This window comes from Arachis duranensis, chromosome 3 (assembly GCF_000817695.3).
Source record: "Arachis duranensis cultivar V14167 chromosome 3, aradu.V14167.gnm2.J7QH, whole genome shotgun sequence".
Classification (NCBI taxonomy): domain Eukaryota; kingdom Viridiplantae; phylum Streptophyta; class Magnoliopsida; order Fabales; family Fabaceae; genus Arachis; species Arachis duranensis.
The window spans coordinates 13,789,418-13,802,684 of record NC_029774.3 but is presented as its reverse complement, the minus strand read 5'-3'; the positions used below and the strand labels follow the sequence as shown (position 1 = coordinate 13,802,684).

Here is a 13,267-nt window from a genome sequence, read left to right as displayed (position 1 = left end):
ATCTTATGATCCAATTTCTAATTTTGCATATGACCTCCTATTATTTGCAGAAGAGGTAATGACCAATTTGGTACCCGAAAGATTCAAACGCTGACATTTTGGTACCCAAGTATTGATATTGACAAAAAGGTACCTGAATAATTTAAAATTTTGCCAAGCGTGTTCAAGAGCTTGCCGGAACATAGCTCCGATGAGTACGATGCTTACGTGGTGGCCGGTTTTTGCTGACAAGGTTAGTGTTATATTAGATGGAATTTCTAATTTTAATTATGCTTATCCTACTTGGAAAATAAACTAAACCTAATTTGAACATTAGTTTTGCCCCAAATTAATTTTGCCCTAAAACCTAATTAGCTCTCCTTGCTCTCTCGTAGAGCACAATCCCAATCTGGAAGATGCAAGTAGCTAGGGCTCGTGGAAAAGGTGGAACCGTGAGAAAGCACTCATCCATAGCCTTCGACGTTGATGGTGGTTCTGGAGTTGGTAGTAAACTCTACGATGGGTGTTGCTTTTGTCCCCTTCCGGTGGTTCCGTTGAAGTCGAAGACAAGTAGCAACCCTGATAGATGGTTTCTACGTTGCCCTCTGTGGAAGGTAAGGTTAAAATGTTGATGTTACGTGAGGAAATGATGCATTCTTCCTGGCTTTATTTTCTCCACTTTTCAGATTTACTTTTCGATCTTCTCTGATTCATGAAATTTTTGTGCCATGCTAGAACACACAAAGACGTTGTGGGTATTTTCAATGGTTGGATGAAATTGAAGAGCAATGTGTGGAAGGAGAAGTTTCTTCGGAGAATAGCAACATGGTGGGTATAGCAGACCCAAAAAATAAAAGCAGAATCAACCAGGAGGGTAGTGATGGCCGGGAAAGGGATAGGATGATGATGGTGCTTCCTGTGGTTAATGACATGAAGGAGCAACTGAAGAGGGTTGAGTTCTTGTTGATTGTTATCTGTGTATTGCTTGGGTTAAATCTGGTTTTGAGTCTGCTGTGTATGGCTAAGTAGGAAGACAATGGTCAAATTTAAGATTTTAGGAATGAAATTTTGTTTATTTGTAATGTTCTCCTAATTGTAATTGAGATGAATTAATGGATGCACTCTTATTAGTCTTCTGTGACTGAGTTATTGCTTTTGAATTATGAGCAAGCCAAATATAAGATAGGTTAACCATTGATGAAAAAATGGCATAAACAGAAGCTGTATAAAAACACTTGTCTCATAGCATGAAAACATAATCCATAAGTATCCAGAGTAACATACCTCAGACCCAAAATAACAAAAGTTTTGCCCCAAAAAACTATCATGGCATAGTGACAGTAATGTTGATAACAAGTAATACTAAATCAGGTCCAACATGGAACTAAAAACTAAACATGCCATAATGGCATTTACTTGCATAGTATCTACATCAGGTCCAACATGGAACTAAAAATAAAATGAAAACCTAAGAAAGAAAGCTGTCACTTCTTGATGCTTGCTGAAGGCTTTTTCTTCTTCAAGGATAGGGTGGGCATGAAACCTGTGAACCTGCTCTGTGTGGCTAAGCTTGTTGCTGCCATGGTTTTCCTAGTCACAGTTGGTGGCCTAGAGGATGCTGAATTTTGGGCTTGCAGAGTGGGCCTACCCAAAGGACCTTGTGACATTGACCCAGGCCCAGTACTTGGTCCTGCAGCATTGGTTGGTGTGGCTGGGATCTGACAATTAGACCCAGCATCATGGCTGGCAACCCTAGTTTGAGGTGCTGTTGAGGTTGGGGGTCTTCCTCTTCGAATGGTCCTGCCCTTGCCTCTTGTTGGTGGTATTGGTGGTGCTGGCTCTACTGGCCTTGCTGCCACTGGAGGTGCTGGTCCTGAGCTGATTGCTGGTGTAGTGGCTGCATTAAGGGGTGCAGCAGTTGTTGTGGTAGACAAATTAACCTCAGTGTTCTGTATGAGTTGGGTGATTAGTTTAGGGTGGGGCTTTCTCAGTTCCAGGTGCAACATTTTGGAAAAGAACAAGGTTTGAATTAAAATACAAAAGTTTACCTCATCAGGTTGACTCTGTGGGTGGTTTTGAGTGAGGTTTTCCTCATCTGCAACATGTGCAGCATGTGCAGCCTCCATGGTCTCCTCCCAGTTAGCTTCTTGCTCTCTAGCTTCATCCTCATCAATTCCTTCTTCTTGAGCTGCTGCTCCATTTGATCTCTCAGGGCAAGTCCTACTATTATGTCCAACCTTGCAGCCAGGAAATAAATAAATTAAATCAGTATTTAAATAGTTTATGTATGATTGAATGATATTATGTAAGTAGATAGTAGATAATAAACTTGATTCACTTACTCTCTTGCAGGTTTGACATGTTATCTGGCCATATCTTTTCTTGGCATGGTATTGGCTCCCAGAGTCTTGCTCGCTGCTGTCCTTCTTCCTTTTCTTGGAAGGTCTGCCAATAGGCCTCTTGTATGGAGGAGGCAGACAAGGCAACCCTTCATGGTGCTCCCAATACTCTTGGCTTGGTATGCTGTTAATGTGAAACTGGTAAGTCCTGTTGTATGCCTCCATGGTGAGCTTGTGATGGACATAGTCTTCGGACTTCTCATTCTTCCTCTGGATTGCTACAATACCATGACAGCATGGTAGTCCAGTCAGCTGCCATTTTCTGCAGGAACATGTCCTCTCTCTTGTGTTCACCCTGACTCTGTGTTGCCACTTTCTGACTTCAAATTCGTTATGTTCATCATCACCACACCACTGTGCCTCCCAGTAGTTAGCTTATTTTTTTTCCTTCTCTAATCTACTCACTTGTATAGGGGCTATAAGTCCAGTGTAAGCCATCAGTGCGTCCTTGTGAGTTGCCATCGTCTTCATGATATAGAATCTGAGCTCCTCAAGCATGTCAGTATGCTTTTTCCCCGCAGACCCACAATGGTTGAGTTAAACGATTCACAGTTGTTGCTAGTCAAGCTATCAACCTTTGGCCATTCAGAAAACTTGCTCCTTGACCACTGTTCTTGCTCAAATTTATCCAAATACTCCCATGCCTGTTTATTGATCCTTTTCACATTAGCCATTGCATCCTTGAATTCTTGATCAGTAGTTGTTTTTGCACATTGCCAGAATGCTCCCTTAAGCTCCTTATCCTTCCATCGTTTGTTCAGATTTCTCCACATATGCATACAACAAAATCTGTCCTTCACACCTGGCATCACATCCTGTAATGCTGGTATCAATCCCTGCATTCATGGGTAAATTCAGCAGTTAACATTAATACACTAAAGTTACTCAAGTAGGAATATAAGAACAATAATGATTGGATACACTGCATATTACCTTCTGCTGGTCAGACATGAACACCCAGCCATTCTCATTATAGTCCCCTATGTCAGTATGTAACTCCTCGAGAAAGAATCTCCAATTTTCCCGAGTTTCTGCATCGACAACACCGTATGCAATTGGAAATAGCTGGTTATTCGCGTCCTGACCAACTGCTGTTAGTAACTGTCCTCCAAAGTAGCCTTTCAGAAACGTACCATCTAACACTATGAAGGGTCTGCACCCTGCTTTAAATCCCTGCTTGCAAGCAGCCAAACATACATACAAGTTCCTAAATCTTGGCAACCCTTCCTGCTGTGGAGTTGTCCCCATGTTGGCTCTTGACCCAGGATTAGCCTTGATGATCTCATTCAGATAGTCTCTAAGTCTCAGGTATTGATCCTTTTCTGTTCCTTCAATAACATCTTTGGCCTTATCCATAGCCCTGTACATCATCCTCTCATTAACTGAGATGTCATACTCCACCTTAAACCACTCATGTGCCTCCCTTTGTAACATGTTAGGATGGATTCTGAGTTTAGGCACAAGCTCTTCAGCAACCCAAGCACAATTCACTGACTTACTCTTGTTGCTTCTTGGACACGTATGCTCATCCACAAATGTTTTAATCTGAAACGAGGCTGGATAGTTGGTCCTAGAACAGTAACACAACCAAGGGCAGTCGGGGTCATAGCAAATCACCCTGCACCTCTTCTTCTCATTCCTAAGATAGAAAACCTGTCTCCCAATCTGTATGTTGTACTTTTGAACCGCTGCTTTAAAGTGTTCCATGGTCTCAAACTCCATGTTCAACTCCAGAGTAATTTTTCCAAAGGGTGTGTTCGGGTTATATTGAGGAAAAACAGGTTCATCTTCATCATCAGATCCAGGAGGGCTATACAGTTCATCAGATTCGTATTGGTACATCTCAGGTCCCATCTCTCCATCTGCTCTGTTTGGGTTAGGCACCTCTACCCTTGGTGCTTCATCATCCTTTCCAGGTACAATCCTCTGCCCAGATGGTTGAGGCCTAGGATGATTTCTCCTTGAATTTGTCCTATCCTTTCTTTGTGTTTCTGTATCTGTTAATACATCAGGTGATACTTGTCAGCCATCATGCAATATTTATCAAAAAATGCTGTAACAAAACAGAAATAATATGTTTACCTGCTGCATTTTCTGTAGCTGTTTCCTCTGCCCTCAACTCATCCACCACTGGTTCTTCAAGGTTAACACCTTCAATGGCAACATGTGCATCATAATCATTGGATTCATAAAACCAATACTTATCCAAAAATGCTGTAACAAAAAAGACCTAATATTTTTACCTTCTGCATTCTGAGTAGCTGCTTCTTCTGCCCTCATCTCATCCACCAATGGTTCTTCATTGTTAGCACCTTCATTGGCAACATGTGCATCATCATCATTCCTCTCATATGTTTGTTCATTTACTGTTTCAGCTTCTAGAGGATCACCCTCAGGCTGTTCAGATTCAGCAGCTCTCCTTTCTTGTGATAAACCACTGGGTGGTGGTCTTGGATGCCTCTTTCTCACCCTCTTAACAACTTTTTCTGGAGCTGCAGGTTGCTCAGTCTCTTTATCCCCATTCCCGTGATTCACATCTTCATTCATAACACCACCCTCTCCGGCCTCCGACTCGTTAACATCAACACCCTTCTCAGTCACAACTTCATTCAAAGTCTCCTTCACAACAACTGTTATATCCTTACTCAACTGATTAACCTCGCCAGTTTCCTCACTCACAACTTCAGTTTCCCTCTCATCATCGGGTGGATTGACCTCAATCACACTCTCACTGCTACCAGAAGACACCACATCGTCATCAATGATTTCAGGGTTGGCATCAATAGGGTGATCAAAGTAGAGATGGACAGTGTTGTCATTTTTAATTGCACTCTCACACATCCTCATCATTTCAGCATCTGTCCTCAGTACTCTAAGACCCTGACCTAATTCGAAACCAGGTTCTAGCCAATACGCCTCATTATATCCAGGGTAACCCAGGTCTAAAAACAACCCCTCAACAAAAAATAAATTACATGTCTCCACATTCACCCTGTGTATCTCAGTGACTAAACCCCCTTCGTATATCACATTCCCATCTCTAACCTTTTTCAAGCAACCCATGTGATGATACACAAACGTAACTAAACGATCCATCTAAGAAATAGTAGAGAGAAGATACAATGAATAAACAGGATGTCACCAGCAAACGCAAAAAACCAGAACATAAACAAAGAACATGAAGCAGAACGTACCTCTTCGTAGGGTTGCTCCTTGCGAACAATGGTGATCCCACGATGCCACTTGAGAACCGTTACCCTTGATTCGACAATGCCTCTCGCCTTGTATCCTTCTTCTTCGCGCCAAGCTTCGAGAGCAACGTCTCTCCCTCTCTACGTGACCTTTGATTTTCGCTAGTGACACAATAACCACAGTAACTCAGTAACTAGTAACTTGGTATATACTAATTGGGTTTTAGGGCAAAATTAATTTGGGGCAAAACTAATGTTCAAATTAGGTTTAGTTTATTTTCCAAGTAGGATAAGCATAATTAAAATTAGAAATTCCATCTAATATAACATTAACCTTGTCAGCAAAAACCGGCCACCACGTAAGCATCGTACTCACCGGAGCTATGTTCCGGCAAGCTCTTGGACACGCTTGGCAAAATTTTAAATCATTCAGGTACCTTTTTGTCAATATCAATAGTTGGGTACCAAAATGTCAGCGTTTGAATCTTTCGGGTACCGAATTGGTCATTACCTCTTTGCAGAAGTCTTAGAAAATCAAATCAGAAAAAATTTGAGGGTTCTCCAAATTTTTAGTGAAGCATCAAGTCTCATCACAAGCAAGGAGAAAAATATCTATTCTGTTCTCTAAAAATATGAAAAGAGATACGAAAAACAAAGTTTTGAGAACATGTAACTACAGAGAGGTTTCATGCCTAGAATGATACCTAGGAATTCTACTAACCAATAGCAAAAAGAATAAGGACAACTATAGTAACATCATTGAAAGGATGCACAACAGACTAAAGGACTGAAAAACAGTTGTTTCTCCCTAGTTGGATGTATCATCCTTGCACAATCAATCATTAATTCAGATCTAAATTTCAATATGCAACATGGAAAATTCTTGTTGGAGTGTGTAAAGAAATTGAAAGTTGCCAAAAAAATTTCATTTGAGAGGAAAGAACAAAATACTAGAAAGATTCATGTCATAAACTGGAAAACACTCTATCGTTCCAAATTACAGAGAGGATTAGGATTTAGAAAAATAACAATTATGAATGAAGCGTTCCTCATGAAATTATTATGGAGGATCATCACCTAGCCAGATGCACTATGGGCCAAGTTCTCAAAAGCAAGTATGTAAGAGGTGAGAATCCCTTCTTTGGGGTGACATCCAAAAGCACAAATCTAGGCTCTAGAAAAGTATCGCAGCTATTACAGAAACAGTGCAGCAGAATCTCACAGTTTCGATAGACAATGGTAAAAATACTTCGTTCTGGTTCCATAAGTGGATGAAGAATGAACCCCCACTTTTTACTAGTGGGACGCAGAACATGAACCCAAGCATTTTAGAGTGGAAAGTTACTGACCTCACATTTGGAGAAGGGAGGTAGAACTTGAACAGACTCCAAAATTACCTGAAAGAAGTCAAAATCAGAAAAATAACAACCATTCATCCCCTAATGAAGGGCTTGGTGAACATCGTCTGCTCTGGAGATTGACACATGATGGTAATTTCTCCATATCCAGTGCGTACAAGTTGTTGGCAAATCAAGACCAGATTAGGAATGAAATCTGGGAAATCATTTGGAAATAGAAAGGAACACAAAAGATTAAAATCTTCATGTGGCTAGTTGTTTACAAAAGGCTCATGACATCAGATTGAAAAAATTGAATATTTGGAGCCAACCCAAACTGTCATATGTGCGCCCAATTCATCAAAACTATCCTTCATACCTTTAAGGATTGCCTAGCTGCCTCCAGGATATGGTCACAACTCATAAATCCGGTACACATACTAGAGTTCTTTAGAGTTCCCTTCGAGACCTGGAACCGATGGAATCTAACTGTGGAAGCAGGTTCAGATTCCAAAACCCAATGAAAAATCATCTTTATGGTTATTTGCTGGTGGATATGGTTCTGGAGAAATAAGAAAATTTTGGCCTCCTCCTTTTAGAAGGCCACCCAAAGCAGAACGCATCATCATAGATTACATCCAAAAGTTGGATAAAGCATTCAAGAAAGAAAATCTCATCCAAAACGTAAGAAAGAGGGAGATTCTAATAGGCTTGTCTCCTCTCCCTGAACCCTGGATAAAGATTAATGTGGACGGCGCTGTCTACGTAACCACTCGAAGAGCCGACTGTGGACGCATTATTCGAAATCATCAAGAAAGATGGCTAGTAGCATACATGATGAATATTGGAACCTGTTCAACTTTTAAAGCAGAACTTTAAGGCGTGCTCCAGAAACTTAACATGACATGGAACCTGAAATTTAAAAAAGCTATTCAAGAGGCAGATTTTAGAGTAGTGCTGCAAATTTTATAGAAGAATGAGAAAACCTAAAATCATCCGAAAACTTTAGTCAGAAATATCAGTCATATCGTGAAGAGAGATTGACAGTTAAACATAAAAAATGTTTATAAAAAAGCCAATAGAAATACAAATTGACTTGCTAAGAACAACCTAAAATCTTTTTCAGAATTTTATTTCATTGACCTTCTCCCATTTTAGTTAAGGCACATTATTAACAATGATAGCAGAGAGATTTTATTCCCCATATGATCTCCATTCTCTAGTTTGAAGTTTTAGTTTTCTTGTTTTTGGTGGGCTCTAAATTTCCTTGTAAACCAAAAAAAAGCACGTTGACCCATAAAAAGAAATTGGAGTCAGAGTAGATTCTACCCAAACACTATTCATCTTTTACGAATATTATTGCACCCTTGATTCTCTAATGAGTTGATGTTTGGCTTTCAATACAAAAAATAAAAATAAAAATAAATAGTTGGGTTAATAGTTACAAGGTCTCCTCCAGCTTCACTTATATGGAGCTATGGACCAACCACAATATTAAAAGTTTAAAACTACTACTATATATGCCATTCAGTTCTTCAGAAGTGGCTCCTTATTGTCGTCCCACTTATTCAACCTCTTTGATGCTTCTTCAACCTTCAATCAATAAAGTTTCCGTCATTAACTAGAAATAAATTAATCAGAAAAATTTTCATTTATATATTAGGTGTAAACCTATTTCTCATACTTATATCTTAAAATAATTTTGTATACATATACATATCAATTTAACCATTGGATTTAAAGTATAATAATATAATACAAAATAAAGTAATAACATTACATAACATTTAATTTGGCTATCAAAGTAATATGAAATGTAATTAAATAGTTGAAAAAATTGACGAAATAATTCATTATATATATAATTAAAAGCATTAAATAATCATTGCATTAGGCATTTTAATAATTTTACTTTTACCTCTCTAGTCCAATCCGTTCGAACTACACACATATACACATTCAATATCAATATACAGAATATAAGCATGCAAAAATTTCTAATTAAGGGCAACATCTTTGGGTGAGAATACAAATAATTGACCTCATTAGTGGAACATTATTTACCTTGGCACTGAGCTTAAAATAGAAACCAAGAACGGAGCCCAATGGTATGCCAACTCCATAGTAGCAGCCAACGTTTACATATGCAACGAAAGTTTGCCATCCACATCCAACGGCCACCCCTATAGTTATAATTCATTCAAATATTTTCAGTCACATTAAAGTATATTTTTTATTTTTAATATTTAATTTTATTCCAAATATTTTTTATTTGCATTAAAATTACCTTTAAACACTATAATTTGTTTCTAAAATTTTAGATAAAATTAACATTTAGAGATAATTTTAGCACAAAAAAATATTAGAATAAAATTGAATAAAATTAAATGATAAAAATATTTTTTATAAAAAAAGTAAAATATTTTTTTATTTCTAATATTAGGATTTTTTTTAAATATTCTTAATATTTGGTTGTATTATTCAATTTTATTTCTAATATTTTTTTATTTTTATTCAAAATTATTTTTAGATGTTAACTCCATGTAAAATATTAAAGACAAAATAAAAAAAATTGATAACGCTACAAATAAAATTGAATTATTCAATATGAAAAATATTTTTTTAAAATTATAAACATTAAAGACAAAAAAGCATATTTTAGTCTTACGAAAATCACAAACATGAAGAAGAAAAAGCATATATCCTTTGAATGAGTAGAATATTTGAAAGACATAAATATTGATGGTTGAATGCGTACCGGATAAGACGGGCTGAATGCCGTTGAGGACAATGGAAAGAGCGAGGAGAGGACAGAGATCAGAGACAGCAGCAGCAACCTCTTCTCCTTCGGTGAAGACATAGCTTATTACATCCCTTAATAATAGAACCACTATTGCTATTATCACTGATAACACGAATGATATCACTGTCACTACCACCACTGAGAATGATGCTGATCTTGGATTCCTAGCTCCTAGCTCGTTGCTCACTCTCACACTGCATCCATCATATCATAATATTAAATCATTATGGAATAATTTCCATAATGCCAAACAAAGGGTATGAAAAAATAAAAAAAGTTAGTCCAACCTTGCAGCAGCGTTAAATCCTACTGAGATCATGAATACCCATCCAGACACCGTGGTACTGCAATAAAATAAACAAGCCTTTTAAATAAGGAGTACTTTCGTTTTTTGGTTCATATATTCAATGGTTTATTTTTGTTATTTAATTTTGATCCTGTACAATTTTAGCATACTATTTATTTTTTATGAACAATACTACATAACTAATAAAAAGATTTTTATGTTAAATTTTAAATCATAAATTCTAAATTTTAATAGTATAAAAATATAATATTAGCCTAAAATATTGATTAATACTAATAAAAAGTATTCATCCATTAATATTTATGATTATTATTTGAGCAAAAATATTTGACTCAACTATCGCACATATTTTGTATTTAAGAGACTGTAGTTCCATACAAACATATGAAATTATTAGTTTCTCATATTTGTTATGTAATAAATTATTTTTTTCCCTCGATAGATAACAAAGTAGTTTTAAAGCCACACGAAAAGACGCACAATAAAAAACATATGAAAATGTTAGCCCGGCCCATATTAAACATATATAAAATAAAAGCTAGTTTAATGAAACAGCATAGGATAAGACTGGATTAATTAATATGAAAAGAAATTGCTATGCTCGTTGCATTACAAAAGTTAGAAGTAGGCTTCTACAATTCGATTTTGACATAAAGGTTAGGATTTAGGAATAACTATATAAGAATACAAAAATGCTATGTAAGCTACAAAATAGTATATATACTGTTTATAAAGCAGGCCTAACTTTAGTGGACGCAATGGTTAAGAACAAAATTTTGTAAAGACCCACAACTTGTTTCTAGAATCTATATGTTGAAGTTTAAAAATATGGTAATTTTCATGACAAAAAAATGGTAATTTGATTTTGAAACGCAACATTGGCATTTAGGAGAGGAAGACAGAGAAAAACAATAGACAATTAGATATTATGATACACATCAATTTTGTTTTGGTTATCTATCGTTGAGTAACTTTATTTGAATGTTGCCTATACCCTTTAAAGAATTCAGAACTTATCTTAATCGTTGAAATTCGAAGTCCGTGCTTGAACAATACTCTTTAAACATTATTGATGATGGATTCAGTGACATAAGGGAATGAGAATTGGATCTATATGCTTTATAACGACAGGTATATATAATGGATCACTGTTCTTTTCCATCAGCACCGTAAATGCCAAAATTATGCCATCATGTGTATTATGTGACATCAATAGAAAAAAAAGAGAGTACATTATTCTTTAGCATGTAGCTTTCTCTGAAAATGACCACTACTTTTTTTCTAGGTTACTGTTATATTTCAATATGATGTTGAGAGAGCGAGTAATTAAAAACAATATTTTATTAATATAATAACGTACAGTTAAATAATGTAACAATAAATATTTTAGTGAGGAAGAATTTTTTTTAGAAATAAATATAAAAATAATAAAAATAGTCAATAATAAACTAATATTATTTTTATTATTTCAAATGCATTATTATTGATATGAAAATAATTTTCTGCTTGTCATAGAGAAAAGTAAGATTTTATTTTAGATAACGAACTTGTTTGGACGTTATTATTTTGATAAAAAAAAGATTTTTTTATGAAAAAAGAATTTTTTTATTTTTTATTGTGTTTAAAAAATTTCTAATAGTAAAAATAAAAGTATTAGAAAAATAAAAAATATCTTTTTTTAAAAAAGATATTTTTAAATAATAAATAAATAAAAAAATACTTTTATATTATTATATCCAAACATACTTGATAAATAAAAAAATCTTTTTGCATGAGATATCCAAACATAAAATTACTTTTATTTTTTTTCACAAGATCTTTTAAAAAAATATCTTTTCTTAAAAATTCACGCAAACATATCATATATCATATTAGGATGTTAATCACTTTTGATTACTGCAGTTGATTGCATATTAGTGTACTATTAATTTCTTTTATAAGAATAACAACAGCATGCAGAAATTTAGTTTTATTTTAAAACATAATTATGTTTTTAATTAATTTTAAAATATCCATATTAAAAATACAAAGCTACAAAAATGATGTTAAAGTTTGCAGCCTTTTATCTAATTAAAGAACAATTGAATTGGCAACCAAAAAAAAAAATTGAATCATGTAGTATCCAATTATTATATAATATTATTAATAAAAATAATTATTTTTATATTAATAATATAAATAATGGGTGCATACAAATTAGAGCTAAGAAATTAGAGAGTAAAGAGTTACCAAATAGAAAGGGAATCAAGGGCCAACTCAGGGTGAGGCAACAAGCCAGCAAGCAGAACAAGAATCTGAAAGTACCACGTCTCAAGACACAGCATCACAGCCGAAGCAGCAGACAGCTTAAAAAACTCCGGCAGCCCGGAAAACGCTTGAATGCTAAACCCCCGCCACGTGTCCTTACACCTCTCACTCTTCACAATGTACACAAACTGCGCCACCACTATCACCCACCACGAAAAGCTCAACACCAACGACGCTCCTAACAAACCCAACCCCACCTTGTACACCACCAACCAACTCAACAGCACGTGAATCGCCAACGTCGCGGTTGAGATGTACGCGCTCGGTGCCACTATGCTTTGTGCCTGTAGAAACTTCTGGATTGGGAAGTTTACGGCGTACGCAAATATTTGTGGGATTAGGCCGTACACGAAAAGTGCTGCTGCCGATGCGATTCTTGGGGATTCTCCTAAAAACACCAAAATGGGCTCCGAGAATATGTAGATGAATGTTAGGACTATACCTGCTATTGATAAAAGGATTGTTGATCTTTGTAGGTATACTCCAAGCATTTCGAATTTTTGTGCCCCATACGCTTGTCCACATAATGTCTCTACAGCACTACCCATCCCCAACTGTTCATCACACATCAAAATTAGCTTGAGTGGCACACTTGCGAACAGAAGCAATAAGGCAGAGTAGTGGTCATATACTCATATGTGCCCGAACAAAAATGCGATTTGCTTACAAGAAATCAGTTATCAAATTAGTTATTATATATTTGTATATAAATATATATTATTTAACTTATTTTTTAGTATATTTTGTATTATAATATATTTTTATATGATCGACTGATTTAATAATTTTATGTACAACTAGTATGACTCGTAAATGACTCGTCAGAGGGCAAGACGAAAATGATTCATTCACACTCTTATACAGACAATACACCGCTATAAAAGAAGAAAGCAGTTATAACTGCCAAAACAGAAGACTAGTTCTCAAGTAACTAACTCTACCAA

At 35.8% G+C, this 13,267-nt stretch overlaps 2 protein-coding genes across 3 annotated transcripts in view; both read right to left on the bottom strand.

The window, feature by feature from the left end:
- Positions 1-1,463: 1,463 nt before the first annotated feature.
- LOC107477770 (uncharacterized) lies at positions 1,464-2,840 on the bottom strand. Its single transcript, XM_052258161.1, has 4 exons — positions 2,784-2,840; positions 2,322-2,588; positions 2,028-2,216; positions 1,464-1,928 (listed from the first exon to the last, which is right to left on the bottom strand). Exons 1-4 carry the CDS (start codon positions 2,838-2,840, stop codon positions 1,464-1,466), a joined length of 978 nt encoding a protein of 325 aa, XP_052114121.1.
- A 5,389-nt stretch (positions 2,841-8,229) lies between these two features.
- LOC107477738 (protein DETOXIFICATION 40) overlaps positions 8,230-13,267 on the bottom strand; it is a 16,504-nt gene continuing 11,466 nt past the window's right edge. The window contains exons 2-7 of one of the 2 annotated variants that reach the window (XM_016097802.3): positions 12,246-12,877; positions 9,997-10,053; positions 9,665-9,903; positions 8,919-9,089; positions 8,825-8,847; positions 8,230-8,499 (exon numbers count right to left, since the gene is read on the bottom strand). In XM_016097802.3, coding sequence (XP_015953288.1) covers positions 8,434-8,499; positions 8,825-8,847; positions 8,919-9,089; positions 9,665-9,903; positions 9,997-10,053; positions 12,246-12,877 — 1,188 coding nt within the window. In that variant the 3' untranslated portion in view covers positions 8,230-8,433. Of the gene's footprint in view, positions 8,500-8,824; positions 8,848-8,892; positions 9,090-9,664; positions 9,904-9,996; positions 10,054-12,245; positions 12,878-13,267 lie in introns of those variants that run through there. The other variant, XM_052258821.1, reaches the window with a different exon arrangement.

Bases quoted from the DNA above. Each gene is read 5' to 3' on its own strand.
- LOC107477770 (XM_052258161.1), bottom strand. From the start codon at position 2,840: ATGGCAACTCACAAGGACGCACTGATGGCTTACACTGGACTTATAGCC. The intron at 2,217-2,321 runs GTAAGTGAATCA...CCTGGCTGCAAG, and splicing joins CATGTCAAACCTGCAAGAGA to GTTGGACATAATAGTAGGAC. The intron at 1,929-2,027 runs GTAAACTTTTGT...CAACTCATACAG, and splicing joins CACAGAGTCAACCTGATGAG to AACACTGAGGTTAATTTGTC.